Below are 27,808 nucleotides of genomic sequence, written 5' to 3'. Positions count from 1 at the left end.
GCGCGCGGGTCACGTGGCGCGGGGCGGAGCCTGCACGAGGCCGGCCGGAGCGTGTCGGGAGCCGGCGCCGAGGCCCGAGCTGCGGGAGCAGAGCGAAGGCAGCGCCGAGGCCGCCGCGCCCCGCCGGGCCTCCCCCGCCGCCGCCATGGGCAGTGAGTAGCGGCGGCTGGACCAGGGCTCTGGCCGGGGGCGCGGGCCCCTCCTGGGCTGCGGGCGGTGGGGCCGGCACCCGCTCGGGGTCGTCCAGCCCGTGGGCCAGGGATGCGGGGGCCGCACCGGGCCGCTGTGGAGGGTGCGGGCCGGGGGGCCTCCGCCGAGGCCCCTGCTGGCGTGCGCGGCCTTGCCGGGGCGGTCGCGGGGACCCGGACCCAGAGGCCCGGGGTTTGCGCCCGAGAGGTGGCGAGGGGCGAGGATGGCGCGGGGAGGACGCTGGTTTTGGGGGCGGGGAGTTACAGCACCGGGCTGAACCTGGACGACTTTTAATTTCTCAGGAGCTTAGGAATCTCTCATTTTTATTCCCCACTCACCCTTCTTTGGCATGTTGCGTTGAATAAAGCTCCCTAACTCGTTTAATTAAAAAGAAAGAAAGATATGCTTTGCATGTGGTTTAGGGGAGGAAAGGAGTGCAGTTGGTGGCACAGCATTTTCCTTAAAATGTTTATTCCGGTCATTCTGTAGCGTTTACTGAAAACTGTAAGGTTGTGTAAGCCTCAGAGACAAGGCCTTGCGTTAATAGGATCCTTTGAGGGCCCTCCCCCAAACACTCCCCCGCATCATACATTCGCGTGGGTACTTACATAGCGTTCAGATGTTTGTTCGATGAATGGATAACTGCATACCCAAGCAGTGCACCCATTGGCCAACTAGTGGACATTTTGGGGAAATTAGGAAGTAGAAGAGACCCCAGGCCTAGAATTTACAGTATGATGGGTAAAATTCTGTAACGCGAGGATAGACAAATGGCAGACAAAATCATTGCTTGAACATGACTATTCCAATACAGGTGACCATAAAATGCCAAGAAATCTGAAAGAGTTCCTTGGATTGAGGTGGGAAGGAAAAGAGATAAAGAGGTTCTAGGAAGTTTCCCGATGTGATTGATACTTGTTTTGCATTAGAGAGAAATGCTTTGGTAATTCAGATTTACTTTTCAAGTAATCGAAAATGGTACTTAGGTAACAAACATTGGCCCATGACAGTTACTGAATTCTGTCAAACATCATTGACTGCCATCATTTGAGAGGCTTTAAAAAAAAAGATAGTATAGTCAACTTGTGGCTAACTGTGGAAATGTAATTACTCATGTCAACTTTAAAACAATTTCAGGATGTTAGTGTATAGAATCCAGTGTCTGTAGGGGAAGAAGATCCTAACTTAATAGCTAGATGTGGCTTGTTGGGATCTGCACATCATAGACTCAGAAAGGACTGAAGCTTGAGGGATTGTCATCTCTACCCTCCAGTTCTTTGGCAGGACTTGACTTAAGCCGTGCCAGAAGACAGTGTCTATCCTTAAAGAACCTTGGTTTATCTTACTTTTGCATACTCTAGGAGTAGTCTGGGAAAACAGTACTTTCTCATGAAATGTAATTCTCTGGGCTGATTATTGCACATAAGCAAGTACTTTGATACTATGTGGGAAAGCAACTGAGCAATGCGATGTGGCCTAATGAAGTAGAGATTGTGTACTTCAAAAAGTTAACTACAGGAGGTGATTCTGTGATCTTTCTCATGTACGGATTTTGGCATCTTTCAGTTGTTTAAGTCAGTTTCGCAGGTTAAGCCCATTTCCTGTTGTAATTTCCTTAATGGAGAAGGCATCATCCTTTATTCCTCTCTGATATGTCTATTTTCTATAGTGCATTGTCTTATGGGTACCATAGTAGATTGCATTTGCTCTTTTTTTTTTTTTTACATAATGATGCTCTTTGAATAATTCCTTTTCTGTGTGTGTAAAATGGTTGGATACAGGTGTGAGGAAGGTGGTAAAAGGATAGTTGGATTACTTTGCTTCTGCTGACTAACCCTCAAAGTGTTTGGATTCTTTGTCTCATGAATTCTATCTCTTACCTTACATATATATCATGTGAAATTGAGAGTATTATGATTACTTAATTTGGGGGTATGGGACTGGGGTGAATTGCTGTTAAGAGTTAGAGAACGTTTGTATTTCATTCTATAAAAAGATACTTCTTTTTTAACTTTATAATAGGGACATTTATTTTTTTTTTACAGTCAAATTTTTAGAAGTTATCAAACCTTTTTGTGCAGTTCTACCAGAAATTCAGAAACCTGAAAGGAAAGTAAGTATAATATTTTAGTAATAGAGAAAGTACTTTAATGACTTATCCTGTTAAACCAGCAAGATTGATTTACTTTCCCCAGCCCTTTTCTGGTTGTAATTGGGAAAATATTACCTGCTAATCCTTGCAGGAGGCACAAAGTGAATAAAGTTAGTGTAGACCAGTTTAAGTCCAGATAGATTATCTCATGCTTTCAAACATTTCCAAACCAAGTGTTTCTTTGGCCTGTGTGTTAGTTAAGATATATTATTCTCCTGTCTAAAGTGATCTTTTATAATATTTGTAGTATAGGGTTTGTATTGTGCTTGCTAATGATGTGATCTGATAGACTGAATGATCCAGTGTGTTGGGTAGGTTTTGATGAGTTCTGCTATTTTATGTAAATGAATTGCAATTGTGCAAATATATATCTCCCATTTTTTGATTCATTCGTTGGGGGGAAAATGACAGAAATGCATTCAGAAGATACTGTAACTGTATCACATTATTCTTCCATCATTGTGCAGTTTTGGAGTTAAGGTACTTAAATTCCAGAAATGTTGTTAATCCCAAACTGGCCAGTTCCCAGGCATTCTTCTTTTGTACTTTCAGTTTCTCATGAAACTAAGAGGAATAGGGACATAGAAAGAGATAGGTTGCATTTAAAGTTTTACTATTTCATTTAGAGGTGTATTTTTTATTGCTTTGAGATTGTAAAAATAGTTATTCCAGTTACATTTAAAGCATCCCAAGAAACTCTAGCTTTTCATAGTCTATAAAATATTCATGTAACACTATTACAGGCAGTCCTAGCCTTGCACAGTAAAATGTTAATTGCTTTGCCTCCTTTTTAGTTTCTTTTAACTTGGTACAATGCAGATGAGAACTGCCTGTATTTAAATTACCTTTTTTAATCAGCAGTAAAGAAATTCATGTTCCACAAGTTCAGCTGTTTGCTTTAGCCGCTACTAACTAGGGTAAAAAGGACATTTTAAGAGTAAATAATAGGAGCATGTCATGATGGGGAATGTCACTTACGCTTTCATGTGGATTTGTGCTTTAAGTTTGCTATTTCTTGGTTTTGATTGATCATTCTTTATGTTTTGTTGTACAGATCCAGTTTAGAGAGAAGGTATTATGGACTGCTATAACTCTCTTCATTTTCTTAGTGTGTTGTCAGGTATGTAACCATAATATTAAATAAATGTTTGTACTATTCTAAGGTCTTGATTGATTAGATTTTGAGAAACTTATTTTAGTGAAAATAGTACATATACTGAAATATAGTGAGCATTGTTATCCTTTTTAATCTCAGTTAATTTGATAGTGAAAATAGTTACCTTGTTCTATTTATTTCTTTTGGTTCTTTAGTGGCTTTGAACATTTTTTTTTTTCTGTTTTCAGTTAATGGTCTTTACCCATTTTTTTTCTTGAGATTTTTTTTTCTTATTTAGGAGAGCTTTTTATATATAAAAGTAACTTTGACATGTATATTGCAAACGTTTTTACAGCTTTCTTTTTATCATGTTGTTAGTAGCATGTATTAATTTAAATATCCCCAAAACACAAATTTTTAGAATCTTAGGAACTTAATATATTTAAAAATTAGTAAAATTCAATGAAACTTTTAAATAAAATTTTGCATTTCACCAAGGAATGTTATAAAAAAAACTGGCAGACATATTAAGTTCATAAAGTGAGAAGAAAATGTATCTATGTCTCAGGGTTGTTGTAAGATTAAATAAGATAATTTAGGGAAGGTTTTTTTTGAGGATTTTGAAAAGCTGTTGCAATATATGTAAGGAACTTTTAAAAAATTGTATTAGGAAGTAGTAGAACAGTTTAGGCCCATAATCTGGAGAAAAGCTAAATACATTTTCTTTTTGAAGGGTGAAATGATCAGATCATTAAAGTACTTTTACTACTGTGCTTAATTCAAATTTGTTTTAGATGGTCAGGGAGAGAGAAGTTTTAAAAATAGAGAAAAGTACAAAGAAAAAAAAAATCATCTATATTTGTGCCATCTAATTGTAACATCTTGGAAATTACCCCCTAAGAAAAAATCAATTTTAGGGAGATATAATATATATACAGTAAGGTACATCTATTTTTAAGCATACATTTTGAAGTTTTGACAAATGTGTACGCCCGAGTAACTACTACTTGAATGGATGGATATAGCACCTTTCTGTCATGACCCCAAAGTTCCCTGTAACCTTTCTCAATCAATCCCCACTTAACCCTCAGTGCCAGGCAACCACTGATTGGCATTCTGTTACTATAATTTGATTTGTTTTCTCTAGAGTTTCATATAAATAGAATCATACAGCATTATTTTTTAGTGTCTGACTTCGTCATCTCTTTGAGATTTAGCTATATTGTTGGTATATCAGTAATTCATTCCTTTTTATTACTAAATAGTACTCTGCTGTGTAAATTTATCACAGTTTATTCATCCATTCACTTGTTGGACTTTTGGGTTATTTACATACCTTGGCTATAACAAAGTTGCTATGTACATTTGTGTATAAGTCTTTCTATAGACATTTGGTTTTGTTTCTTTTGGGTGAATACCTAGGAGTTGAATTGTTAGGTTGTATAGTAAATATATGTTTAACTTTATAAGAAATTGTCAGCTCTTTTCCAAGTGGTTGCCCCATTTTATATTACCACAAGCCATGTATTGGAGTTCCAGTTGTTTAGCATCCTTGTCTGCTTTTGGTATTGTTGATCATTTTAATAATAGCCATTCTAATGGGTGTGCTTTTAATTTTCATTTCCCTGATAAATGATATAGAGCAAATTTTTCATGTGCTTATTGGGTATTTGTTTATCTTTCATAAAGTGTTTTTTCAAATCTTTGCCGATTTAAAAGAATTGATCATTGTCTTGTTATTGAATTATGAGCACTTTAAAATATTTTCTGGATACAAGTCCTTGTCAGATATACGTATTGTGAATAAGTTCTCCCACTCTGTGGCTTGCCTTTCCATCTGCTTAATGTATTTCGAAGGACAGAAGTTAAAATTTTTTTCCTTTTCTTTCTTTCTTTTTTTAAGAAATGAGATCTTGCTATTTTGTCTGGGCTGGCCTCGCAATCCTAGGCTCAAGTGATCTTCCTGTCTCATCCTCCCAAGTAGCTAGACTACAGGCATATGCCATTGTACCCGGCAGAAGTTTTAAATTTTAATGAAGTGCATTTTATCTTTTTTTCCTACAGTAGCCCATGGTTTTTGTTTCCTAAGAAATTTTTGCATGTTCTAAGGGCATGAAGATTTTCTCTTGTGTTCTTCCAAACATTTTATAAGTTTAGCTTGTCTGTTTTGCTCTATGATCTAATCCAAGTTAATTTTTGTGTATGGCATGAGGTAAGGTTTGAGGTTCATTCCTTTCTGTATGGGTATCCAGTTATTCCAGCACCATTTGTTGAAAAAAATTCCCCGTTGAATTACCTTGGCATCTTTGTTGAAAATCAGTTAGCCATATAAGCATGGGTCTGTTCTCTCTTCTTTGCCATAGATTTATGTATGTGTCCATCATTAGGATAAACCACTTCCTAGTAAGTCCTGTATTCAGATTGTAAAAGTCCTCCGACTTTGTTCTTTTTCAAAATTGTTTTGGCTGTTATAGGTCCTTCATATTTCCGTATACATTTTAAATTCAGCATGTCAAGTGTGTCTACAAGAAAGCCTGCTGGGGTTATTATTTGTATTGCTATGAATTTATAGCTCAATATAAGAGAATTACCATCTGACAATACTGAATCTTCTAATCCAGGAGTCATTGAATTTTTTCTGTAATTGTCCATATAGTAAATATTTTAGGCTTTGCAGGTATAATCCAAGAACCCAACAAGAAGAAAACATAAAGAATGATATTTCTAACTAGAAAAGAATGACATTTTTCTTGTGACTGTTTCCTGTAATAAATTAATTTATGCATTTTAGGTTACTTTATTCTTTCTCCATAATATGTTTATATACTTGCCAAACTGTTTCCTTTTGTCTTTCTCATGCTTAGGCAACTCTGCCCAGTGTGGGTGATTTTTTGATTCTCTTCCCACTGAATCTCAAGCGGGTTCCAACCAGTTTTCTGTAGGAAGTGGTGGGAGGTGAGATACACTGAGATAAGTGCTGGGCATGCTGCCTGGCTCAGCTCTTTCTCTCTCCTTAGATTTTTGTGAACTGTCTTCAGATGGTTCTCACCGCCTGACTGAGGAGGGCTGTCTTCTGTTCCAGGCTCCAGATTGTTTCCCAGTTGCCAGTTCAATGTGGCCCATTACACTTCACTTCCGTCTGGGAGGGTCAGCCCTGCTGCTCACTTTTCTTTCATCCGTTTCTTCCTAGCTGCTGTTTCTACTCCCTCTTAACCAGAGGAGGGAGAAAGATAAGGCTACCTGTACAGTTCACTTTTCTCCAGATTTCGAATGTGGTGGGCGTTCTAAGGATCGACTGCCCATCGTAGTGGTCAGGAGCAGTTTTGTGCTGGTCTTTTTTCTCCTGGATGGTTTAGTGTTTTCACCCATGACCACCAGGGCTTCAAGTTTACAACCCTTTTCTTGTTTGGCTGCTTTAGAGATTTTTTTTATTCTTTTCCCATAGCTTTTTTTCATTCTTGTTAGTTTTTACTATTTTACATTTTTGTAAAGATGTTTTTATTATATGTCAGAGGAGGAGAATTCTGAAATGTAATTGCAACTTGCCATCTTAATCCAGAAATATCTTGTTTGGTTTTCAATTCTCACTGTCTTTGGAAATCCCTAGTGCTAATTTTCTATTTCTCTGATCCGTTCAGGTGTCCATTAGAGTATGGGTTGCTTTATACTGTATTTTGTCAAATTTATGAAAAGAGAAACTTTAGACAAAATAAACTTAACAGAGTTTACTTGAACTTCAAAGGATTCATGAATCTGATAGCACTCAATACCAAAAAAGGTTCAGAGAGCTCCAGGGGAGAGGGCAGCAAGCTTTTATAGGCTGAATGTGCAAGTAAAGAAATTCCTTGGTTCGCTACACTAGATGTCTTATTTGGGGAGGTCTCTATATAACCAGTTGGCTGATTGGCAACCTGTGATTGGCTGAAGCCTGATTCAGAATTAATCAGGCACAAGGAACACCTCTAAGTTCAGTTTGGGTTTGCTTTCATTTCAGGTATAGAAACAACCACAGGCTAATGGCCTTTTGCTTATATTTCTTTTTGTTTGTTTGTTTGTTTGTTTCAATGACTGTAGATATAATGGCTGGAAATGCTTGTATTTCTTTAACAAGTTTAAAGCAATTATCATATGTAATGCAAAGTTTGGAACTCTGCAACTGTGACAGATGCATAGGAAATATCTCCTGTTGCTGCCCAACTGGTGTATATGATCCTGTAGCTCTGGGATTTACTAAGAGAAACAAAATTAGAAATCTATTTTTTTTTCTTAGGGTCTCTCTGTGTTGCCCAGGCCAGAGCACAGTGGCTATTCATAGGCAGGATCGTAGCACACTACAGCCTTGAACTCTTGGACTCAAGTGATCCTCCTACCCAGCCTCCTAAGTAGCTGAGACTACAGGCATGCACCACTGTGCCCAGCTTTCGAAACCAATTTTAATAATCCTACTGACTACAGGGAAGAAGGGTATACCATTATTTAGGGGAGGGTGGCCAGCTTATTCAGTTTGCCACAGAACAGGTAAGCATGAGGGTAATGGCTGTCTCTATTCAGGAAGACAGTTGGACCAATTAACCTCTTTCCCACTTAGGAAATATTTTGATGTGGACTGTCCTGTAGTGTTAATTGTTTTTTTAGACAATAACTTCCTTATTCCTCATCTCTCACCTCAACTGAAGGCTGTCTACAACTGCAGGTGGACATAAAATATCCATGCTTCATGCTTCACCAGTTTCGTTAACCAGCTAATAAATTCAGATTTCTAAAGAGGTTTAAGTTATGAGGTGGGCATGCTTGCATGCTTCTATAGTTCCATTTGAGCCCAGGTGTTTGAGGTTGTAGTGAGCTGTGACTGTGCCACTGCACTCCAGCCTGAGTGAGACTCCACCTCTTAAAAAAAAAAAAAAGAAACAAAAGAGGTCTAGGTTGACCACATGAGTTAGGTAAAATTGCTGGCAATAAAACAGCAACTCAAAGTACTGTAAAAGAAAAAAAAAAAGTTGCTGGCAGCATCTTTCTTTTGGAACTTTTAAAAAAAAAATCAGTTTCGTGGAGAACATTTTTGGGAGGGTAATATATTTTTCTTTGTGTCTGATCCCCACATGGTTGATGAAGGGGTAAGACCAAATATTGTACCCAAAACATGGCTCATATAATGGAAAACAGTCTGAAATTAAGGTGAGTTTTTTTCCTGGCCAAAAATTAATATTTGCTCATTATAGAAAATTTGATAAATTCTGAAAAGAAGAAAAAGCAGTCATAATCTGACCACATTGGAGACAGTCACTATTTAGGATTAAAAAAACTATTTACTCCCAGTTTTATTTGCTATACATATTTTTACAGTGATGAAATTTATTTATACAGTTTTGTACCTTTGTTTTTATACCAGAGTTTCTCACTATTAGTGACGCTATTAAATTTTAATAGTGGCACTATTAAATTTTAGGTGGGAATAATTCCTTTTCATGGGGGACTGCCAAATGTCTTTTGGGGGGCAAAATAACCCCAAGTTGAGAACTGCTGTTGTATATTTATAAGCACTTCTTCATATTATTATAAATTTTATAAGCAAAATTTTTAGTGGCTATATAATATTCCATGTGTATATTGTATTCAGTCTTTCATCTAACAGTGTCACCTTGGCTGTCTTTAGTACCCATAGCTTTGCAAAGTTATTCGATGACTAAGTAGGTATCATCTTATAATCTACTGATGGAGTATTTTTTAAATTATGGTAAACATAAAAAATTTACTATCATAATCATTTTTAGATGTATATTTTAGTAGTGTTAGGTGTATATTCACATTGTTGTTTAATAGCTCTCCATTCTAATAGGAGTATTTACTAGTGGAATGCATGAAGTAATGATTTCTGTTGTTTTATTTTTATTAAAGAACTCTGTCCTTAAGGTGTACTTGTTTTTATTATAGAATAAGAGAAATAATTTTTTAAAAAAGTATTAAGCTGGGTGCATGCCTGTAGTCCCAGCTACTTGGGAGGTTGAGGCAAGAGGATCACTTGAGCCCAGGAATTTGAGGCAGCTGTGAGCTATGATCACACCTGTGAATAGCCACTTCACTCCAGCCTGGGCAGCATAGCAAGACTACATCTCTTAAAAAATAGTATTGCCAATATTAAGTGAATGTCTTATAAATTAAGTGCAAACTTTATATAATGTATTTTTATAAAATATTTTATATAATATTTTAGATACCACTATTTGGAATCATGTCATCAGATTCTGCAGATCCTTTCTACTGGATGAGAGTTATTCTTGCATCCAACAGAGGTATGTACTTCTTTTCTTTTTGCTTCTATACTACTACTGACACCAAATGGATGTAAAAATGTGGATTAACAACTATTTTTCAATGTCTACAAGGAGGGGGAGGATATGAAAAAAAGGCCATTGGTTAGGAGAAGAGCCCAACGTGTAAATAATGACAACACCATATGTTTATCGTAGTAATAGACACAGAAATCTATCCTTGGGTTCTCATAGACTAAAAATCCCTGATCTGCAGTGTCAGAGAGGAGATTGTGCTCAAACAGCATTTGAATTGGAGTCCAGTGTGTGGACCAGAGAGAGAGAGGGAAAGCCTCAGCTAAGACAGGCAGCATAAGGAGCTTAACAGTTGTGGTCTGGGAAATTGTGGGCAGAGGATGCTGGACAGTGAGGCTGAAGAAGTAGGTGGGGGCTGGATCCTGAGGTTTCTCACATTTAAGAAATAATGCTTGAGGCAGGCATAGTGGCACACGCTTGTAGTCCCAGCTACTCGGGAGGCCGAGGCAGGAGGATTGTGGGCCAGGAGTTTGAGACCAGCCTGGGCAACATAGTGACACCCCGTCTCAAAAAAAAAAAAAAGGAAGAGAGTAGTGCTTGCCTATTTTTTAGAAACACTTTAAATAGCTGGCAGGTATTTTTTGTAATATTTTTTTTAGATGATAAAAGAGACTGTAGAAGTGTATTTTAGGTATGATAGGAAACTTCTGTAGGCCCTTAGGACCTCTCGTCTTACATTTAGTTTTCTCCAATTTTATATCATTACAAACAATGTTACAGTGGAGGCTGTCACATGCTTCTGTAATTTTTTGAAAGAATGAATTCCCAGACGTTGACTTTGGTCACAAGATATGTACACATAGATTTTTTTTATTTTTTAATCTACAATACAAAAATTTTTTTTCTGCCCCATATGATCTGGTCTGCAAGAATACACTTAAGTTTTGATAGATAAAGCTAAATTTTCTTCCAAAAGAGTTGTGTTATTTCACACTTTCATTAACAATATATGAGAATGACCATTTCTCTTCCAGCAGTGGATATTGTTAGTGTTTTAGTCTTTGTCAATCAGGTGAAAATTGACATCTTTTATTTAATTTGTATTTCTTTATATATGGGTGAGTTTGAACATCTTTTTTTATATATAATATAAATATATAATATATATTATGAAACATATTTTTTTCTATTTCTGCTCTGAAAACATATATATACATTTTATTTCAGTAGATTTAGGGGGTACATGTTGAATCCTATTACATGTATATATTGTATACATATGGTGTGGTCTGGGCTTTTAGTGTAGCTGTCAGCCAAATAGAGTACATTGTACCTTATCTGTAATTTTTCATCCCTCACCCCCTCACACCCCCTCCTTGTGAGTCTCCATTGTCCATTATAGCAGTGGTCCCCAACCTTTTTGGGACCAGGGCCCGTTTTCATGGAATATAATTTTTCCACAGACCGGGGAAGTGGGGGGCATGGCTTCAGGATGATTCAAGCACATTACATTTATTGTGCACTTTATTTCTATTGTTATTACATAGTAATATATAATTATACCATAGGTCAGGGACCGCCTGCATTATAGCACTCTGTGTGCCCTTGTATAGCCATAGTTTAACTCCTACTTACAAGTGAGAACATGTGGCCTTTATTTTTCTGTGCCTGAGTTTTTTCACTTAGGATAATGGCTTCCTGTTTTATCCAAGTTGCTGCAAAAGATATTATTTCTTATTGCTGGGTAGTACTCCATGGTGTGTGTGTGTGTATATATACACACCACATTTTCTTTATCCACACATCAGATGGGCACTTAGGTTGATTCCATATCTTTGTGATTGTGAATTGTGCTCTATAAACATGAGTGCATCATTTTACATTTTTATTGAATATTTGTATTTCTTCTATGACTGGACTTTTTATTCGTGTGTTAAAATTTTTTGTTACAAATAATAGAAAATTACTGACTAATTTAAACACAAAAATGACATTTATTGGGAGGATGTGGGTTATTTTTTAAAATCCAAGGAGGAGCTAGGCTTCAGGCAGGGAGGATCAGGGTAGCTCTCAGGCCTCAGCAGCAGGGATTTCTGAGCTTCATCTTTGTGATTCAGCCCCAACAACTACCGTATTCTTTATTCTCAGTTTAAAATTCCAAATTACCAGGATTTACACCAGGCTTGATCAGCTTTGGTTAGAGTTCCAGGGTTACACAGTACAGATTTTGGTGCTGGGGATCTGCTCCTGTATTGTTGGCATTTTCCTGAGAAAGCATCCTTGGGAACAGACACACCTCACATCTGCTATTCCTTTTTAAAATTGGTTTGTTCACTTTTTAATTGATTTGTAAGAGCTCTTTGCATATTAGAGGTATGAACTCTTGGACATTTGTGATTGAATATTTTTCTTTTACCTGTTATGCTGTCTTTTGCCACATGGAAGTTTCATAGTCCCAAGTAATCACATCTCCCAGCCTTTTCTGCTTTTCTTTGTGGCTTCTAGGTTTTTTGTCCTGCTTAGGACATGTCTCTTTTCTCCTAATAGGCTACTCACCCATGTTTTCTTCTAGTGCGGTTGTTGTTTATCCTTTGTGTCTAAATTTCCTATAAATTCAGCATTTATTTTGATATAATTTGTGAGGTAAGGAATCTAGGTTTAATTTTCTAAAGTTGGCCAACTATTTGCCAAGGTCCATGTATTCTTTCTGCTATTGACTTGAAATGCCATATTTATCATAGTTTCATTGAAGCATGATTGGATCTATTTCTGAACTAGATCTATTTGGCAGGAATAAATTTTGGTGATTTGACTTAAGGAAAAAAAACTACCTATATAAGGGCTTCCTTTAACAATAAAAAAAATGGTTTTATCTTTCACTATTGAAAAACTATATGAGAAGATGTCAAGAATCCCCTAAGGTGGAATATTGTCTCATGTTAAGGGAACCTTTTCAGCGTTTATAAAAACCAGGCTTCTTGGGAGTGATATGGCAGTGACCCACGAAGGCGTCATCTTGACCATGGAAGTCGGCTGGTTCTACATCTTCTCTTATGCAATTGATGTACTTGGTTTTCTTATTTTGCACTGTAAATACAATACATGTTTTCTGTAATGAAAAACTAAAAAGTAGAGGGAAAAAATCATCCATAATCCCTCTGGGTAAAAAATGAAAACAAACATCTTGACCACCTGACTAAAATAATGGGAAGCTCTTTTTTCTACTTAAATAGTAAATGAAATCAAACTGTACACACATTTTCTAATTTGTTTTTTGTTACTTACTATGTCATGAATATTTTTTATGTCACTCAACATTCTACAACATGGTTTTAAGGTGTCTTTCTGTGTAATTTTTAATTTTGCATTAGAAGTTACAAAATACTCTTCAATACCATTTTTTATTAACTTGGTACATAATTTTTTGGCTTGTTTTGTAGGTTTTTATTTTGCAATACAAATAAAATGTTTAATTTAAGTGTTTAAAATAATGATTTGGACAGAAAGCTTGTTTTAAAAAGGATTTCTTTTGCATTTTAAGTTTAGGATTTGTGGGGAAATTTACATTTTTGTAGTACTTACAGTAACTTTTTAATTCAATGCATTCTTGCAGGATTGTGCTAATAAATGAGAACTTTTTTAGCAATTAAAGGAATAAAAATTTGCTTGTAAACAGTTAAGCATGTGTTTCAATAGAGGTAATTTGGGACTGGGATGCTTCTAAATTAATCCATGTTGTGTATGGTAAAAACATTTACTTCTTTCCCCTTCTGTTATAGGTACTTTAATGGAATTGGGTATCTCCCCAATTGTCACATCAGGTTTGATTATGCAGTTGTTAGCTGGAGCCAAAATCATTGAAGTTGGAGATACACCCAAAGATAGAGCTTTATTCAATGGAGCCCAGAAACGTGAGCATTAATACAATTAAAGAGCTTTTTCCAAATTTGAGAATGTTGTGGTAAAGATGTTTTCTGTGGTCTTTTTTTTGTCTTTGGTTGTAAACATGTACTCCTCTTCCCCCCAATTTTTGTCAGTATTTGGTATGATCATTACCATTGGGCAAGCCATTGTGTATGTCATGACGGGGATGTACGGGGACCCTGCGGAAATGGGTGCTGGGATCTGTCTCCTTATCATTATTCAGGTAAGAAATCCTATATTTTCTTTCCTTTTTTTTTTTTATTTTTAGGATAATTTATTAGATGCCTTTTCATTTCTCTGTTTCTAACCCATAATTTCCTTTAGAGCAATGGTTTCAAAAGCAACAACAAATTAAAACCAAACAAAATTCTCCAAACCATGCATCAGCCACCCATCAAAACAGCCAAACTCAGCCTCCATAAAAGAACTCCAGCAAGCTTCATCAAATCCAGTATTACCCTTTGATTTAAATCAGGAGCTATTAATAACAGGAGTAATTAAAATTTCTTGCACAACTGCCACTGCTTGCTCCTACTTTAGTATCTTATCTTTTGCCAGATCAGAAATATCTGAACTAAAGAGGAAAAATGTGGTACAGAAGGAAATTAGACAGTTCGCGGTTTGGCCACTTACTAAGCATACAGTAATGCTTGGATGTCATCTGGGGCTCAACTTAGTATACAGTTGTCAAGGGGCTGTGATGAGAGTTTTGCCTCACCGGCAGTGAATAATGCCTGATTGAAGGTGGCGGTGGTTTTAGAAATCGCGTGAAAGCACTTGGTCTTCATGGAGTTTCTTTCCATCTTGCAGCTGAGAGGCCCGTGGTATGGAGTGTCTTGCCTCTGGCTCCTGAAATCCTGTTTTCATATGCCAATAACAAAACAGTTTGATCCCTGTTCTCTCTTCCAGCAGTTCTTTAGGTGCTTGATACATTCATTTTCTTACTTTTGAATTATTTTATTTGATTACTGCAGCTTGATTACTGAAGTGATATGTATAAATTGTGTTGATGTAAAAAATTAAAATTTATTAATAGTCTCATAGCTACACAATATAAAGAATTACAGATCAACTGTATTTCATTAGTTCTAAATGCACACATTTTTCACAGTTTGATGTTCTGGTATCAGGATGTTTTCTTTCAGTTAATAGTCCCTTGCACTTGATGTCAGCTGGGTGGCAGTCATGGCAGCTGTCGTTGCCTGTGCACATGTGTCAGCTTGGTCGTGGCTGTTCATGTCACCATTACATCAGTCAGTTATATGCATTGTTGAAATAACAGGTGTTTGAGTTTAGCTGTTCTCTAAAATGTCTTCAAAAAACTGTTGTGATTTGTCATTGAAATGAAGGTCATTGTACATACAGAAATGCACAGAAACAGCAAGCTAGATGATAAATATCTTTGTCTAAGTTAAAATACTTTTTGTTATAAGGAGAAAATTAAAAGTCTTTGTTATAAGGTATTATGTTATAGGTTAATTGGTAGTGTTCTTTTCTTTCTTAGTGGTACACAAAATAATGGTGTTTTAATAATAATATCTTAGAGTAAGTGAAATACTATATATGCACACATAAATATGTTCCATGGATTTTTTTAAAAGGATGCTTCGGAATGGAATTTTTAAAGGCCAACATAATTATATTAAGTATCTTAAAGCATGCAAAGTTTAAAAGATATTTCTCTATTGTACAGTCCTTAAAAATCATTTAGGCAAATTATGTGAGAATAGATTGTGCTGAAGTGGTATAATATTTATTGTGTTTTGAAAAGAAGTTTGCTTAAGTTAATAAACAGTGAATATCTGGAGTCCAGATTATCTTGGAAATGCTTCTTCTGTCTCCTCTATGAAATTAGAATTAGTTTAGAGATTTTTTTTCTAATGGTTCAAAAGATCAAGCTCAGAAAAATATTTTTAAATAACCCCAAATACTTGTTTATTAGTATATGTATTGAGAAATATGACTATCTCAGACAGATGTAGTTCACCATTCTTTTTTTCCTATAAGAAACCTTACATAGGAAGCAAATTATAAGATTGTTTAATGAGCATCATTCATAACAAGGATAGATTGTTCAAGCAAAATTTCTCATCATCATTAACAATAGGGATGGTTTTTCTAATGAGATGGAACTACTTTGTCATTTGACCAGAGCAGGAATTTTTAATGGATCGTCAGGGTCTTTGGTGGCTTTCTGAGCCCCATCTGTTCCTATTTGATATAAGATATATTTACTTAAAGAATAATGTTGTCTTTATTTCTCCATTTACAAATCACTTGATTGGCAAATTTATAGCACTTCGGATTTACAGGAAGAAGAAGAACAGTGGATGGATGGGGAGAGAAATTCCTCTGGGGACTGGCTTTAGTATCTTTCATTGCTTAGGATCTCTTCATACACTTTTGGGATTGTTGAGGGTACTAATAGGACAATTGTTGCCTTATGTTTTGTTTCTTTATAGCATTTCCTTTATGTAACCCATAGTTTAGAATGGGTTATTCTAACCTGACTTATTTTATTATTTTATTATTTTGTTTTATTTATTTTTTGAGACAGGGTCTTGTTCTGTTGCCTGGGCTAAAATGCAGTGGCATCATCATAGGTCACTGCAACTTCAAACTCCTGGGCTGAGGTGATCCTCTTCCCTCAGCCTCCCCAGTAGCTGGGACTACAGGCATGTGCCACCATGCCCGGCTAATTTTTTCATTTTTTGTAGAGATGGGGTCTTGCTATGTTACCCAGGCCGGTCTTGAACTCCTGGCCTCAAGCCAACCCTGGCCTTGGCTTTCCAGAGTGCTGGGATTTTACCATCATACCCAGCCTACCCCAATTTTTAAAAGATACTCAGAACTGGCTTTTAGCACTTAGAACGTTATATATTAGTAAAATTTCTCTAGTATCTTAGTAAGGATATAGTTAGGCACCTAAGAAACCTCAGCTGAGTAATTCTTGGTTAGTTACATAAAAGATTGACTTCTTACAGAGTCAGTTATGGATTTAAATTGATATAAAATGGAGGTAAGCTATTTTGATGTTTATTTTCAGTGTTCACAGATCCAGAAATAATTACACTCTAAGAATGGAACAAGTGAAGTGGGTGGATATGTTTACATAAATTCTCGTATACAAATATTTGTGTTGTGGTTAATTCTTCTAGTGTTAATATATAAAGAAATGTGTCATGTTTAATCATAGGTGGTTAGTGACCCATTTGTGTCTTTTCAAGATATGCTAACATTGAAAATATGTGGATACACTGAAGAACTATGATTGGATCAGTGTGTTTTCACCCAGAAACATAGGTTTTGAAAACTGTTTGCATGCAGTTATGTAAGGTATTTCTCACCTTATTTGTTCTTGTTTCAACTAGTGAGTTTTGAAATCTAAATAGCAAGTTTTGATTAAAATTTTAAAAAACTAATAGAAAATATTATTGTGCATGGCATGTAATAAAGGTAAGTCTGTTTTGTCAAACTAAGTTGTGTGTATGTGCACGTCCAGGGTTGAAATGTAAAGTGGTATTTTTATGCTCCTGAGATTCATATATGTCATATATGTTGTACATTCCACATGAACATGCAGTTAGTATTCTGTTCTGTCACTGTGCCAGTCACTGAGATGCTGCTGTAACTTTCTGGTTTCTCATCCCTTTTCAGGGGCATGCATGATATTTGCTGTCTATTTTATTCCCTGAATCATATTTAATAGAAACCATTTCTCGTTTCTCTTTAATCCCTTTCTTCCATTGGAAAAGCGTAAGAGTTTAATTTTCACAGAATATTCATGAGCCGTCTACGGCCATACCACCCCTGAACGCACTCAATCTCTTCTGATCTTGGAAGCTAAGCAGGGTCTGGCCTGGTTAGTACTCGGATGGGAGTATATACATGAGCCACTCTGTAGTCCGAGGGACACTGTTCTGAATGGGGGTCCAGAGAATAACAGTCGTTTCAGGGTTGCTGTGTGACTTTGGACAGGTCATTTATCAGAAGCCCACAGTAATGCTTTTTGGTTGGTGGATAGTCTGTGGACAGCTATTCCCTGAGTGATGATGGGTTTCTGTATTATGACTTGGGAGTATTTATTTACTCATTACATAATTGTAGCCAAATAAAATCTAGCAGTAAGTCCTAACTTCTCTGTTATTTTGTCAAAATGTCAGACTTGGTTTTCACATAGTAAAGGATTAGCATGATCTCTCTTAGAAATTTTGAGAATTGTACACTTTTTCTAGTCAATTGAAAGTCAATCTAAAAGACCGTAAATAGACAAGTTAGGCTCTGTACAACCTTTGAAATGGCAGTTAAGGAAAAAACAACATTGTGTAAGGTAAGCGGGCTTAAAATGGAATCAGGCAGTCAGTTTGATTGCTCTTCCCACAGGTGGTACTGGGTGAAGTAAATAAATAATGAGAGTGGGCTGCCTCAGAGCTGGGAGGAATTGAAATGACTTCCTCGCTTCTGTAGGAGGGTGATTTAAAGTGGGGACATGTGTGAGTTTGGGGCATAGAAGCATATTTTCTTCCCCTCTTAATTAGGTTATTCAAGTGCTGAGAAGGAGTCATTTGCAAGGAGGTCACTTGAAAGGCTGGGATTGTTTTTAACTGATGCATACTTTTTCCAAGAAAAAGAAAGTTAAGCATTTTCAGTATCACATAAATTAAAGTTAGTATGTTTTCATTTTTTAAAAAATTATAAGCTTAAGAACTTGGTGAAGTCTTAACTTTCTTCAGATTTACATTCAGTCTTTGTTGCTATATGTATAAAATGTATTTTTACATTGTTAGTTGTGTACATATTGTGCTTTGCTTTTGACTTACTCTCTTTATGTTATATAATACACAAAATAATATATATATAAAATATTTTTTTAAAGGTGCCACATAGCCCTCCAAGTTTTATCCTTTGGTGGCATTGTACAATTCCAATCTTATTATTATACCATAATTCATTTGGCCTTTTAGTCACTTGCAGGTATTTGGGATGTTTTCAATTTCTTGCTGTCATAAATTCCATAACTGATCATTTTTGTTTTAATGTGCTTTTCAAGTAGGCTTTATTTAAACATTATAAGGGAAACTATTCAGATGATATACATATACTTTAAAATGTCTGCTTTATAATGTAACAACCTTTCCAAGCCTGTGATTTTCTGAATTGGCTTCTGACTAAACTAAAGCAGGTCAAAAGATGCAGATAGTCATAATAGTGATATTGCAACCATTAGGTCTTAATATTAAGAATGCCCATACTTTAGAAATAGCCAGTGGTGTTCATCTCCCCCTTTCTCGAGTATGTTCTTGCTTCTGCTTACTTGCATTTCTTTCCCCACAGTTGTTTGTTGCTGGTTTGATTGTGCTGCTGTTAGATGAGCTGCTACAGAAAGGTTACGGCTTGGGGTCTGGTATTTCCCTCTTTATTGCCACCAACATCTGTGAGACCATTGTCTGGAAGGCCTTTAGTCCCACTACCATTAACACTGGCAGAGGTACATTGCACAGTGACTGCAACTGCACGAGTTTTGCTGGATGTGTGCTGAGAACAAATCCATCATGTAGCAGTACATGCCTAGAGCCACTCTGGTTTGCTCTCCTTGGGGATAACAAATGCTAATTTTTCAAAACTTAACAAGCAGAGATTTGTGGAATATGCAATACTCCTTCAGAAAGAATAGTAGCTAAATTTTAGCCTCTGCTCATTGAAAATTTCAGTGGTTCCAAACAGATTTTGAAAGTTTTGTTTGTTAACCTTGCTTAAGCCATTGCTGAAGAAGTCATTTATTTGATCAATTTCAGCATTCCTAGGGGGATAAAGGTAGTGGATTGAGATTTCTCAAATGAAAAAACTGTTGTTCATTGTATCTGCAGGGAACACTAATACTTCTACTCTTCTAATTGGCTTTGTAATAGCAGTAAAGTTTTGAAATAGTTCATTGTCTTTCCCCTCCCCGTCTCTACTACTGTTAGGTGCCATGCTATTCTAAGTGATTATCTAAACTCTCATCCCAGCCTCAAGAAAATCGTAATGGTAGTTCATTAATGTTCTTGGAACAATAAACTTAAAGGCAAGCTTGATAGAGTAACATATATCTTTTGATTCTGACACCTTTATTCTGCTTTGCTGCTGCTTTTTAAATTTTTCTAAAAATATTCTCTTCCTTTCCCTAAAGTAAAGGAGAGGCAAATCTTATGAATGACATATTTGCTTTGGTAAATTTTACTTTGTATGTTTTCATCAAGAATAGTCTCTTGAGAAAACTTTAGATTTATGCTAAAAAGAGATAGATTTGGCTCAGCCATCTAAATATTTGTAGAACCTGCTCATGTGGCTATATCATAAAGCAAACATTGGTGAATTCTTTTGCTACATTTTCTGCTGTATACTGGAGTTTTGAGGTTATTTGTTTTGATCTTTGGGATGACTGTGGATAATGAATCTACAGTTCATTTCTGTCTTGATTTCTCAGGTACCGAATTTGAGGGGGCAGTCATAGCTCTGTTTCATCTGTTGGCCACCAGGACAGACAAAGTCCGAGCTTTACGGGAGGCTTTTTATCGGCAGAACTTACCCAATCTCATGAACCTCATTGCTACAGTTTTTGTGTTTGCTGTTGTCATATATTTTCAGGTGAGTATCATCTTCTTGTTAAGTAAGTGAGATGTTTTTATTTCGCTCTTAAAGAGAAGAATGCCATTTGAAATGTTAGTGTCTAATAAGTTAGAGTTTTAAGATTTATTTATTTATATTTCATTAGAGTAAAATATTGGTGGTTATGAAATATAAAAGGATTTTAAAGTCTCTGTACTTTAAAAGGGACACAGCTTTTGTTATCATTGTCTTTTCATATTCCCTGCTGTGACTTGTTTTCCCTCTTTAGTCTGAATTCTTTTCTTGATGTTCCTCACTCTTAATTTTGTTTTTTAGGGATTTCGTGTTGACTTGCCCATTAAGTCGGCCCGCTATCGAGGGCAGTACAGCAGCTACCCCATCAAGCTCTTCTACACCTCAAACATTCCCATTATCCTCCAGTCTGCCTTAGTTTCAAACCTGTATGTTATTTCCCAGATGCTGTCTGTTCGATTTAGTGGCAACTTTTTAGTAAATTTACTGGGACAGTGGGCCGTGAGTATTATGTTTATTTATATTAAGTATTTAAAATCTATTATAATTTGCCTTTCATGGTTGTATTATTAACCAAATGAAATAGACATTGGAGCAGTTGCTGTGTAACATTTTCAGATTCACTGATCTATAGGAAAGTTTATTATTTATCTGGAAGAACTGGTAAGTTGTATCACTAAGACTGGCCAAGTAGTTTTTTATTTTACTGACTAGGAAGCATTTCCACATCTCACTTGAATGACCTTTTAGGCTAAAATCACAGTTGTTTTCTTAAAAGTAATTTGCTGTATCGTAATCTTATTCTAGTATTGTCTGTAATGTTCTTTAAAAATGCTATTTACTAATAATATATGGGATGCTGGAATCATCCTTTCCTTTCTCCTCCCAGCCTGCCCCCCTAGTTTTTCATGGTCTGAACAGCAGTAAACTAGCTTGTGATCAACTGGGCCGGAGATAGGCATGTAGTTAACTAGATGGAAGAGAGAGCAGTGTTGCTAGAAATAGAATCTTGTAAATTTTGACTTCCCTTTATAGATCCCCTTTATCCTAACTTCTAAAGCAATCCAGCCATGGCATTAGTGAAGTGTGAGTTGTTATGGGATTGAATTTTGATTGGTTTAAGTTCTGTCACCTATCAAAGGGGCATTTTTCCCTCTTAAAGAATTTAAAGACTATTGTCCTTTATTCTTTGCATAGTGTGTAATTCTAGAATTTGCATTTCACCAAAGAATAGTATTTTTTTGTATGGTCATTGTTATTGAAATATGGTACTTATTTTCTCTATTTGTCTTAATTAATATGCCGTCTTTTACATTGTAAATTATAGTGACTCATCTCTTTCTGCGTTTATTGAAGGTCAGTTTTTAAAAAATTTAAAGTTTAGCAGAATAAGACAGTGACTCTTGAATGTTAGTTGAAAGAAACAGGATTCCCTTTATCCATAGTACTCCTTTTCCATTCATATAACAGAAATTGGATTAGCTGTTATATCCTGGCATAACTAGGAGAGAGGGCTAAAGATGAGGAGAATAAGAAAGATGCTGTCCCTTCCCTCATTATCTAATAGTCCAAGAATAGTTATTACTGTGATGATAATTCCATAGTAATGAATGCATTGAATAGTTGGTTCTGTACAGATTGTGCTGTGATCTTGAGTAATATTCCCTTTAATGAGAGAATTACTGGGAAATTGAATTTATCTATAAATAGTGCTTTCAATCTGGAATTAGTGATTCTAGAGGCACAGTAAAGGAACTATTTGGAAATCATAAATTCAGGAACCAGATAGTTTAATCATTGCAACTAAAAATACAGCTTTCCCACACCCCGTACCCTAAAACCTTTTATTTAATATGAGCAAATATGTGATGTTCCCATTTCTATTACTATAAAAATTCTTAAGTGTTTGTATGGATAAAAATCCAGTTATTATAAGTATTTATTAAAAGACTATTCCTTATAATAACTCACAAACCATATAAAGTTTAGGCAGTGAATTAAGTCTTCTGTCAGTATTTTAGTTGATTGCATTATTAATATTTTCATATGGAAGAATCATGCATAAGGATCTTAATATGTTAAATACTCATATAGGTCAGAAAATTTCAGATTTTAAACAATCAGATTGATTATAAATGTAATTCATAATGCTATTAATATTTTCAGGAAGAGAGGGAAGATTTTGTAGATGTATCATAATTTTTTTCACTGTTATAATATATTCACAATGTCTTGTACATAATAGATGCTTACTATATAATTTTGAAGAAGTGAAGGCATCAGATATAAAAGTAAATTCTTAAGTTATATAGAATCATTAGCCATAATCATTTTTACTTAAAACATTATAATTTTTAAGGTTTGAAAGTCTGCTTGACCAATTAGATTCACCATTTGTCCTTTTCACTCTTGTTCTGTAGGATGTCAGTGGGGGAGGACCTGCTCGTTCTTACCCAGTTGGAGGCCTTTGTTACTACCTTTCTCCTCCTGAGTCCATGGGTGCCATATTTGAGGATCCTGTCCATGTAGTTGTTTATATCATCTTCATGTTGGGATCATGTGCATTCTTTTCTAAGACATGGATAGAGGTGTCTGGTTCCTCAGCCAAAGATGTAAGCATTTGGTTTAGTTCAAAATAAAGGCCAGGCATGGTGGCTCCCACCTGTAATCCCAGCACTTTGGAGGCCAAGGTGGGAGGATCACTTGAGGCCAGGAGTTTAAGACCATCCTGGCAACATAGAGACCTTGTTTCTACCAAAAAAACCAAATTAGCGAGGTGTGGTGGCACATGCCTGTAGTACCAGCTACTTGGGAGCCTGAGGCAAGAGGATCTCTAGAGCCCAGGAATTTGAGGTGACAAGTGAGCTATGATGAGGCCACTGTACTCCAGCTTAGGTGTCAGGGCTTGCCTGTCTCTAAGAAAAAATAAAAATAATTTTTTTTAGAAAAAGATATAATTTTTAAGTGGCAAAATAGTAACTGATACACTCCTATGGAATTTAAACTTTCATTCATACGTTCTTAATGAGACAGTGTCACCTGATGGGGCTAAAAATTGGTTCCTGGAAGGTAACAAATCCTTAGATATTACAGTGGTTTGGGACTCTCCCAGACTCAATTCTACTGAACAAAATATTATTTATTAGTATTATAATCAAATGTTGAGAAACATTGGTCTAATATGATTAGTATGTAGTGAAGCCTCAGGTTTAATGGGAATGCAATGCCAGCTTCAAGGTTCTCGTATTTTACTTGTTAGTGTGTGGAAAGCACTTCACATAGAACTCCGCAGACAGTAAACAATGAGATATTAGAGTTTGATTTTTAAAGTTGTTTTTCTCTTGGCAGGTAGCTAAACAGCTTAAAGAACAGCAGATGGTAATGAGGGGTCACAGAGATACTTCTATGGTTCATGAGCTTAATAGGTAAGGCCATTCCATTTAGTCCTTTACAGAAGGATGTTTGTGTTTCAGTCTACCTTTTCTTTATTGCTACATGTTTTTATTTGCTCAAATTCATATTTAAAGCAGTTTTATTTTCACACAAAAAACTGGAACTTACTGCAAAACTTGCTTTCCACATCAAAATTGACACCTAAATTATTTTAATTGAAATTATGTTCCCTGCTTGCTCTTCCCAGTGTTAAAATGTTGATTAGTGGTTCTCAGTATTCACTGGCTACACATGAACTCACCAGGGAGTTTTTATCCCACCTCCAGGAATTGTGATTTATTTGGTTTGGGGTGTGTCCTGGGCATCAGGATTTTGGTTTTTGGTAACAGCTTTATTGAGATATAATTCACATACCATGTAATTCACTCACTTGAAGTATATGGTTTTTTGGGGTTTTTTTTTAGTATATTCAGACTCGTGCAATCATTACAACCTAATTTTAAACACATTATTATTACCCAGAAAGAAACCCTGTACTCCTAAGTAATTCCTTGTTCCTACCCCACCTTTCCAGCCCCAGCAACCACTCTTCACTTTCTATCTCTGTGGATTTGCTTGCTCTGGACATTTCACATAAATGGAATCATGTGGTCTTTTGTAATGGCTCCTTTCACTTTGAACAATCTTTTTAACAGTTCATCAGGGCTACTATGGTGTGTATCAGTACTTCATTCTTTTTATTCATGAATAATATTTGTAGACTTGGCTGGGCACAGCGGCTCACACCTGTAATCCTAGCACTCTGGGAGGCTGAGGCAGGAGGATCAGTTGAGCTCAGGAGTTTGAGCTCTCTACCAAAATGAAAAACAATTTGTATGGCTTTAGCACATTTTGTTTATCCATTCATTAGTTGATAAAATTTGTGTTGTTTCTACTTTTTTACTATTATGGATAATGCCGTTATGAACATACTTGTACAAATTTTATGTGGATGTTTTCATTTCTTGAGTAGAATTGTTGGTTCATACGGTAATTCTACGTTCAACATTTTGAAGAACTGCCCAGCCATTTTCGAGTGGCTGTACTGTTCCACATTTGCACCAGCAACATAAGTGTTCACTTGCTGCATATCCTTGCCAGCACTAGTTCTTGCTTTTTGATTTTAGCCATCCTAGTGCATGTGAAGTAGTATTGCATTGTGGTTTTGATTTGCTTTTCCCTGATGACTAATTTGAACATCTTTTCATATGATTATCAGCCATTTATATCTTTTTTGGAAAAATGTATTCAGATAATTTCCTCATTTTAATTGGGATATCTTTTTGTTAATGAGTCTTAAGAGTTGGGTTGTTTTTCTATTGGAAATTCTTTTCTCTCATCAGATAGATGATTTGCAAGTATTTTCTCCCATCCTTGAAGGTGTGCTTTGATGCACAAGTTTTTAATTTTGATGAACTCCAATTTTATTTTTTCTTTGGTTGTTTCGTGTTGCTAAGAAAGCATTGCCAAACCCAAGGTCACCAAGATTTTTTCTTCTTTCTCCTAGGAATTTCAGCTCTTACATTTAGGTCTGTGATCCACTTTGAGTTAATTTTTGTGTTTAGTGTGATAGAGGCCCAGGTTCCTTCTTCTGCATGTGGATATCCAGTTGTTCAGGCACCATTCTTTAGGGGCACTAGTATTTTTACGTAAACTTTTTGTTTACTTAGAACACGGATTTCAGAGAGCAGTACAATGAACCTCCAGTTTCAGTTACCATCGTTCTGCCATTCTTTTTTCCTCTACCATCTCCCCTTTTTTTCTTCCTGGAGTATTTTAAATAAAATCCCACTTTTTTACAGTTTTTCAGGTGATTCTAATTTGTAGCCAATGTTGAATTACTGTTGAAGAGGAAAATCAAAATCTAGTCACATAAATTTCTTGGTATTTAAAAAGCATTTGGAAATTTACTTTTTATTCTCCAAGAGGGAACTAAAGGTTACTTTTTCATTTTAAAAATATTAAACATTTTAGTACTTAAATCTCAGTCTAGGATTCTGATGTTCTGCCCCAAGATCATGTATTGCCTTTCTTGGCCATTTACTGGTTGCTTGAAATTAAGGCGTCACAATCATGCCTTGATTGCGGAGTTCTCATTAACGTCATCTGTTCCGTACAGTCCATCAGTACTGCAGACTGTTCCCCCTCTGACTGGTTCAGTTAGGTTTCTCTAGACAGAACCCTTGCTGGCAAAGCTTTGACATGTTATTGTTTCTAACTGCTGTAATTTTTCATATTTTCCTCCATGGCTTAACTAAGGGCGTTTTGTCTTCTAGGTACATCCCCACAGCAGCTGCATTTGGCGGTTTGTGCATTGGCGCCCTGTCGGTGTTAGCCGACTTCCTAGGGGCCATCGGCTCTGGCACTGGAATTCTGCTTGCAGTCACTATTATTTATCAGTATTTCGAAATATTTGTTAAGGAACAGGCTGAAGTTGGCGGGATGGGCGCTTTGTTTTTCTAAATGTTCAAGTATTTCTTTTTGTGCGTGTGAAAGGGAAATACTTTGACACTTTTTTTCAAATAATGCTGGTGGTTTCCCCTTTTTCTCCCCCTCACAGTTTGTCTTCAAGTGCTGACTGTCCCACTTCTGAAATGGGCACCGAGCTAAGCCTGTGTGCAGCATCAGTACCAGCTGCCTTAAAACTAAAGTTTACATTATTCATTAAAAAATGTACATCTAGTGTTGCCTGTAATGCCGGAAACCAGTGTGTCTACCTTGCTGTGTTCAATCATGACAGTGAGATGGTGACATGGGTTAGTTTTGCACACAACATTCAAAACACTTGCTATTCCCCCTACTTGTTTAAAAATAAATGTAGTTCAAATTGCCACTTTCCAGTATTTTTGAGCTTATTTAATGAGTTCTGGAACATTTATATCTAATCTATATTTTAGATAATTACTTTTTATACTTTTTTAACTCATAGTATCCCCATACCCCCTCTTTTTATTTGTCCCTTTTCAAAGCAGCCATTTAGCCCAGATGGGCAAAATCATGCATCAAGTTACTTCTGTCACTAGAAACAACTGCTTCAAATTCTTCTTCCTGTTTTTCATTCCTCCTTTCTTCCCAGTGACAGCATAATCAGTGCTGTTGGACTGTATTGGCTATGCCTTCTAACTCCAACCAGTCACTTGAGAATACTCTTTCAAGATATTATGCCCCAATTCTTTTCTTTTTTTTTTTTAAATCTGTAAAGCAAAGATCTAATTCTCAAGCAATGTCTGTAGTTCAGTGGGGGTGAACAATGAGTAATTCATGCTAGGAATTTGTGTATGTTGTTGTACTTACAGCAGCAACATGAGTGTAAACCGTAGACAATAAACTTTTATTTAATAAAACTGTTTCAGTTGTATTGGAAAAATAAAAAAATCTGATATTAAATGTTTTCTAAGATTATTTGTATAGGTTTAGTGTATCCTGAGATGCCTATTGAAAGAAGCTAAATGTAATTATCCTTTAATCCTAAGTTACTGAGGGACATTGACCAACTTAAGAGTACTCAGGCATGTAGCTAACATTTGGAAAGGAACAGGAAAACGGTGGTCTCAAAACAGTATCCCCATTTGAAAGAGCACAGTTCTTTGTAAGTAATTCATTTTTAAAAGTATATGCTTTATTTCTCACAAAAAGATCAAACTAATTTTTAAAAAATATCCTTTTCAGAATTACGGTTTTCCATTGTTGTTTACTTTCTTACTGTGTGAAGTAAGTATGTCTTAGGATCACAAAGCCAAATAATTACAGGAGCAAGACAGATAAAGGGAAGCAGGATGGGCTGGGTGCGATGGCTCACGCCTGTAATCCTGGCACTCTGGTGGGAAGCCAAGGCAGGAGGATCACTCGAGGCCAGGAGTTCGACACCAGCCTTAGCAAGACCAAGACCCCATCTCTACCAAAAATCAAAAAATTAGCCAGGCATCATGGCACATGCCTGTAGACCCAGCTACTCTGGAGGCTGTGGGAGGAGGATCGCTTGAGCCCAGGAGTTTGAAGTTGCAGTAAGCTATGATGACACCACTGTACTCTAGCTGGAGTGACAGAATGACACTGTCTCAAGAAATAAAAAAAAGGGAAGCAGGATGGTAGCGAGGGTCCACTGAAGAA

The 27,808-nt window shown here is 36.3% G+C and overlaps 1 protein-coding gene across 1 annotated transcript; it reads left to right on the top strand.

Annotated features, from left to right (window-relative positions):
* SEC61A2 (SEC61 translocon subunit alpha 2) lies at positions 1–27,037 on the top strand. The gene is made up of 12 exons (XM_045535326.1): positions 1–152; positions 2,235–2,302; positions 3,396–3,461; positions 9,649–9,727; positions 13,501–13,632; positions 13,759–13,868; positions 18,980–19,133; positions 20,112–20,272; positions 20,570–20,767; positions 22,687–22,878; positions 23,615–23,691; positions 25,975–27,037. The coding sequence occupies exons 1-12, from the start codon at positions 146–148 to the stop codon at positions 26,159–26,161; spliced, it is 1,431 nt and encodes a 476-aa protein (XP_045391282.1). The 5' UTR covers positions 1–145; the 3' UTR covers positions 26,162–27,037.
* The last annotated feature ends 771 nt before the right edge of the window (positions 27,038–27,808 follow it).

This window comes from Lemur catta, chromosome 1, assembly GCF_020740605.2.
Source record: "Lemur catta isolate mLemCat1 chromosome 1, mLemCat1.pri, whole genome shotgun sequence".
NCBI classification, from domain to species: Eukaryota; Metazoa; Chordata; class Mammalia; order Primates; family Lemuridae; genus Lemur; species Lemur catta.
Note: the sequence above shows the minus strand (reverse complement) of the source record. Positions and strands in the feature narration are given on the sequence as shown.

Coding starts and splice junctions, on each gene's coding strand:
- SEC61A2 (XM_045535326.1), top strand. Junction 2,303..3,395: donor TTCAGAAACCTGAAAGGAAA/GTAAGTATAATA, acceptor TTTGTTGTACAG/ATCCAGTTTAGAGAGAAGGT. Junction 3,462..9,648: donor TTTTCTTAGTGTGTTGTCAG/GTATGTAACCAT, acceptor ATAATATTTTAG/ATACCACTATTTGGAATCAT.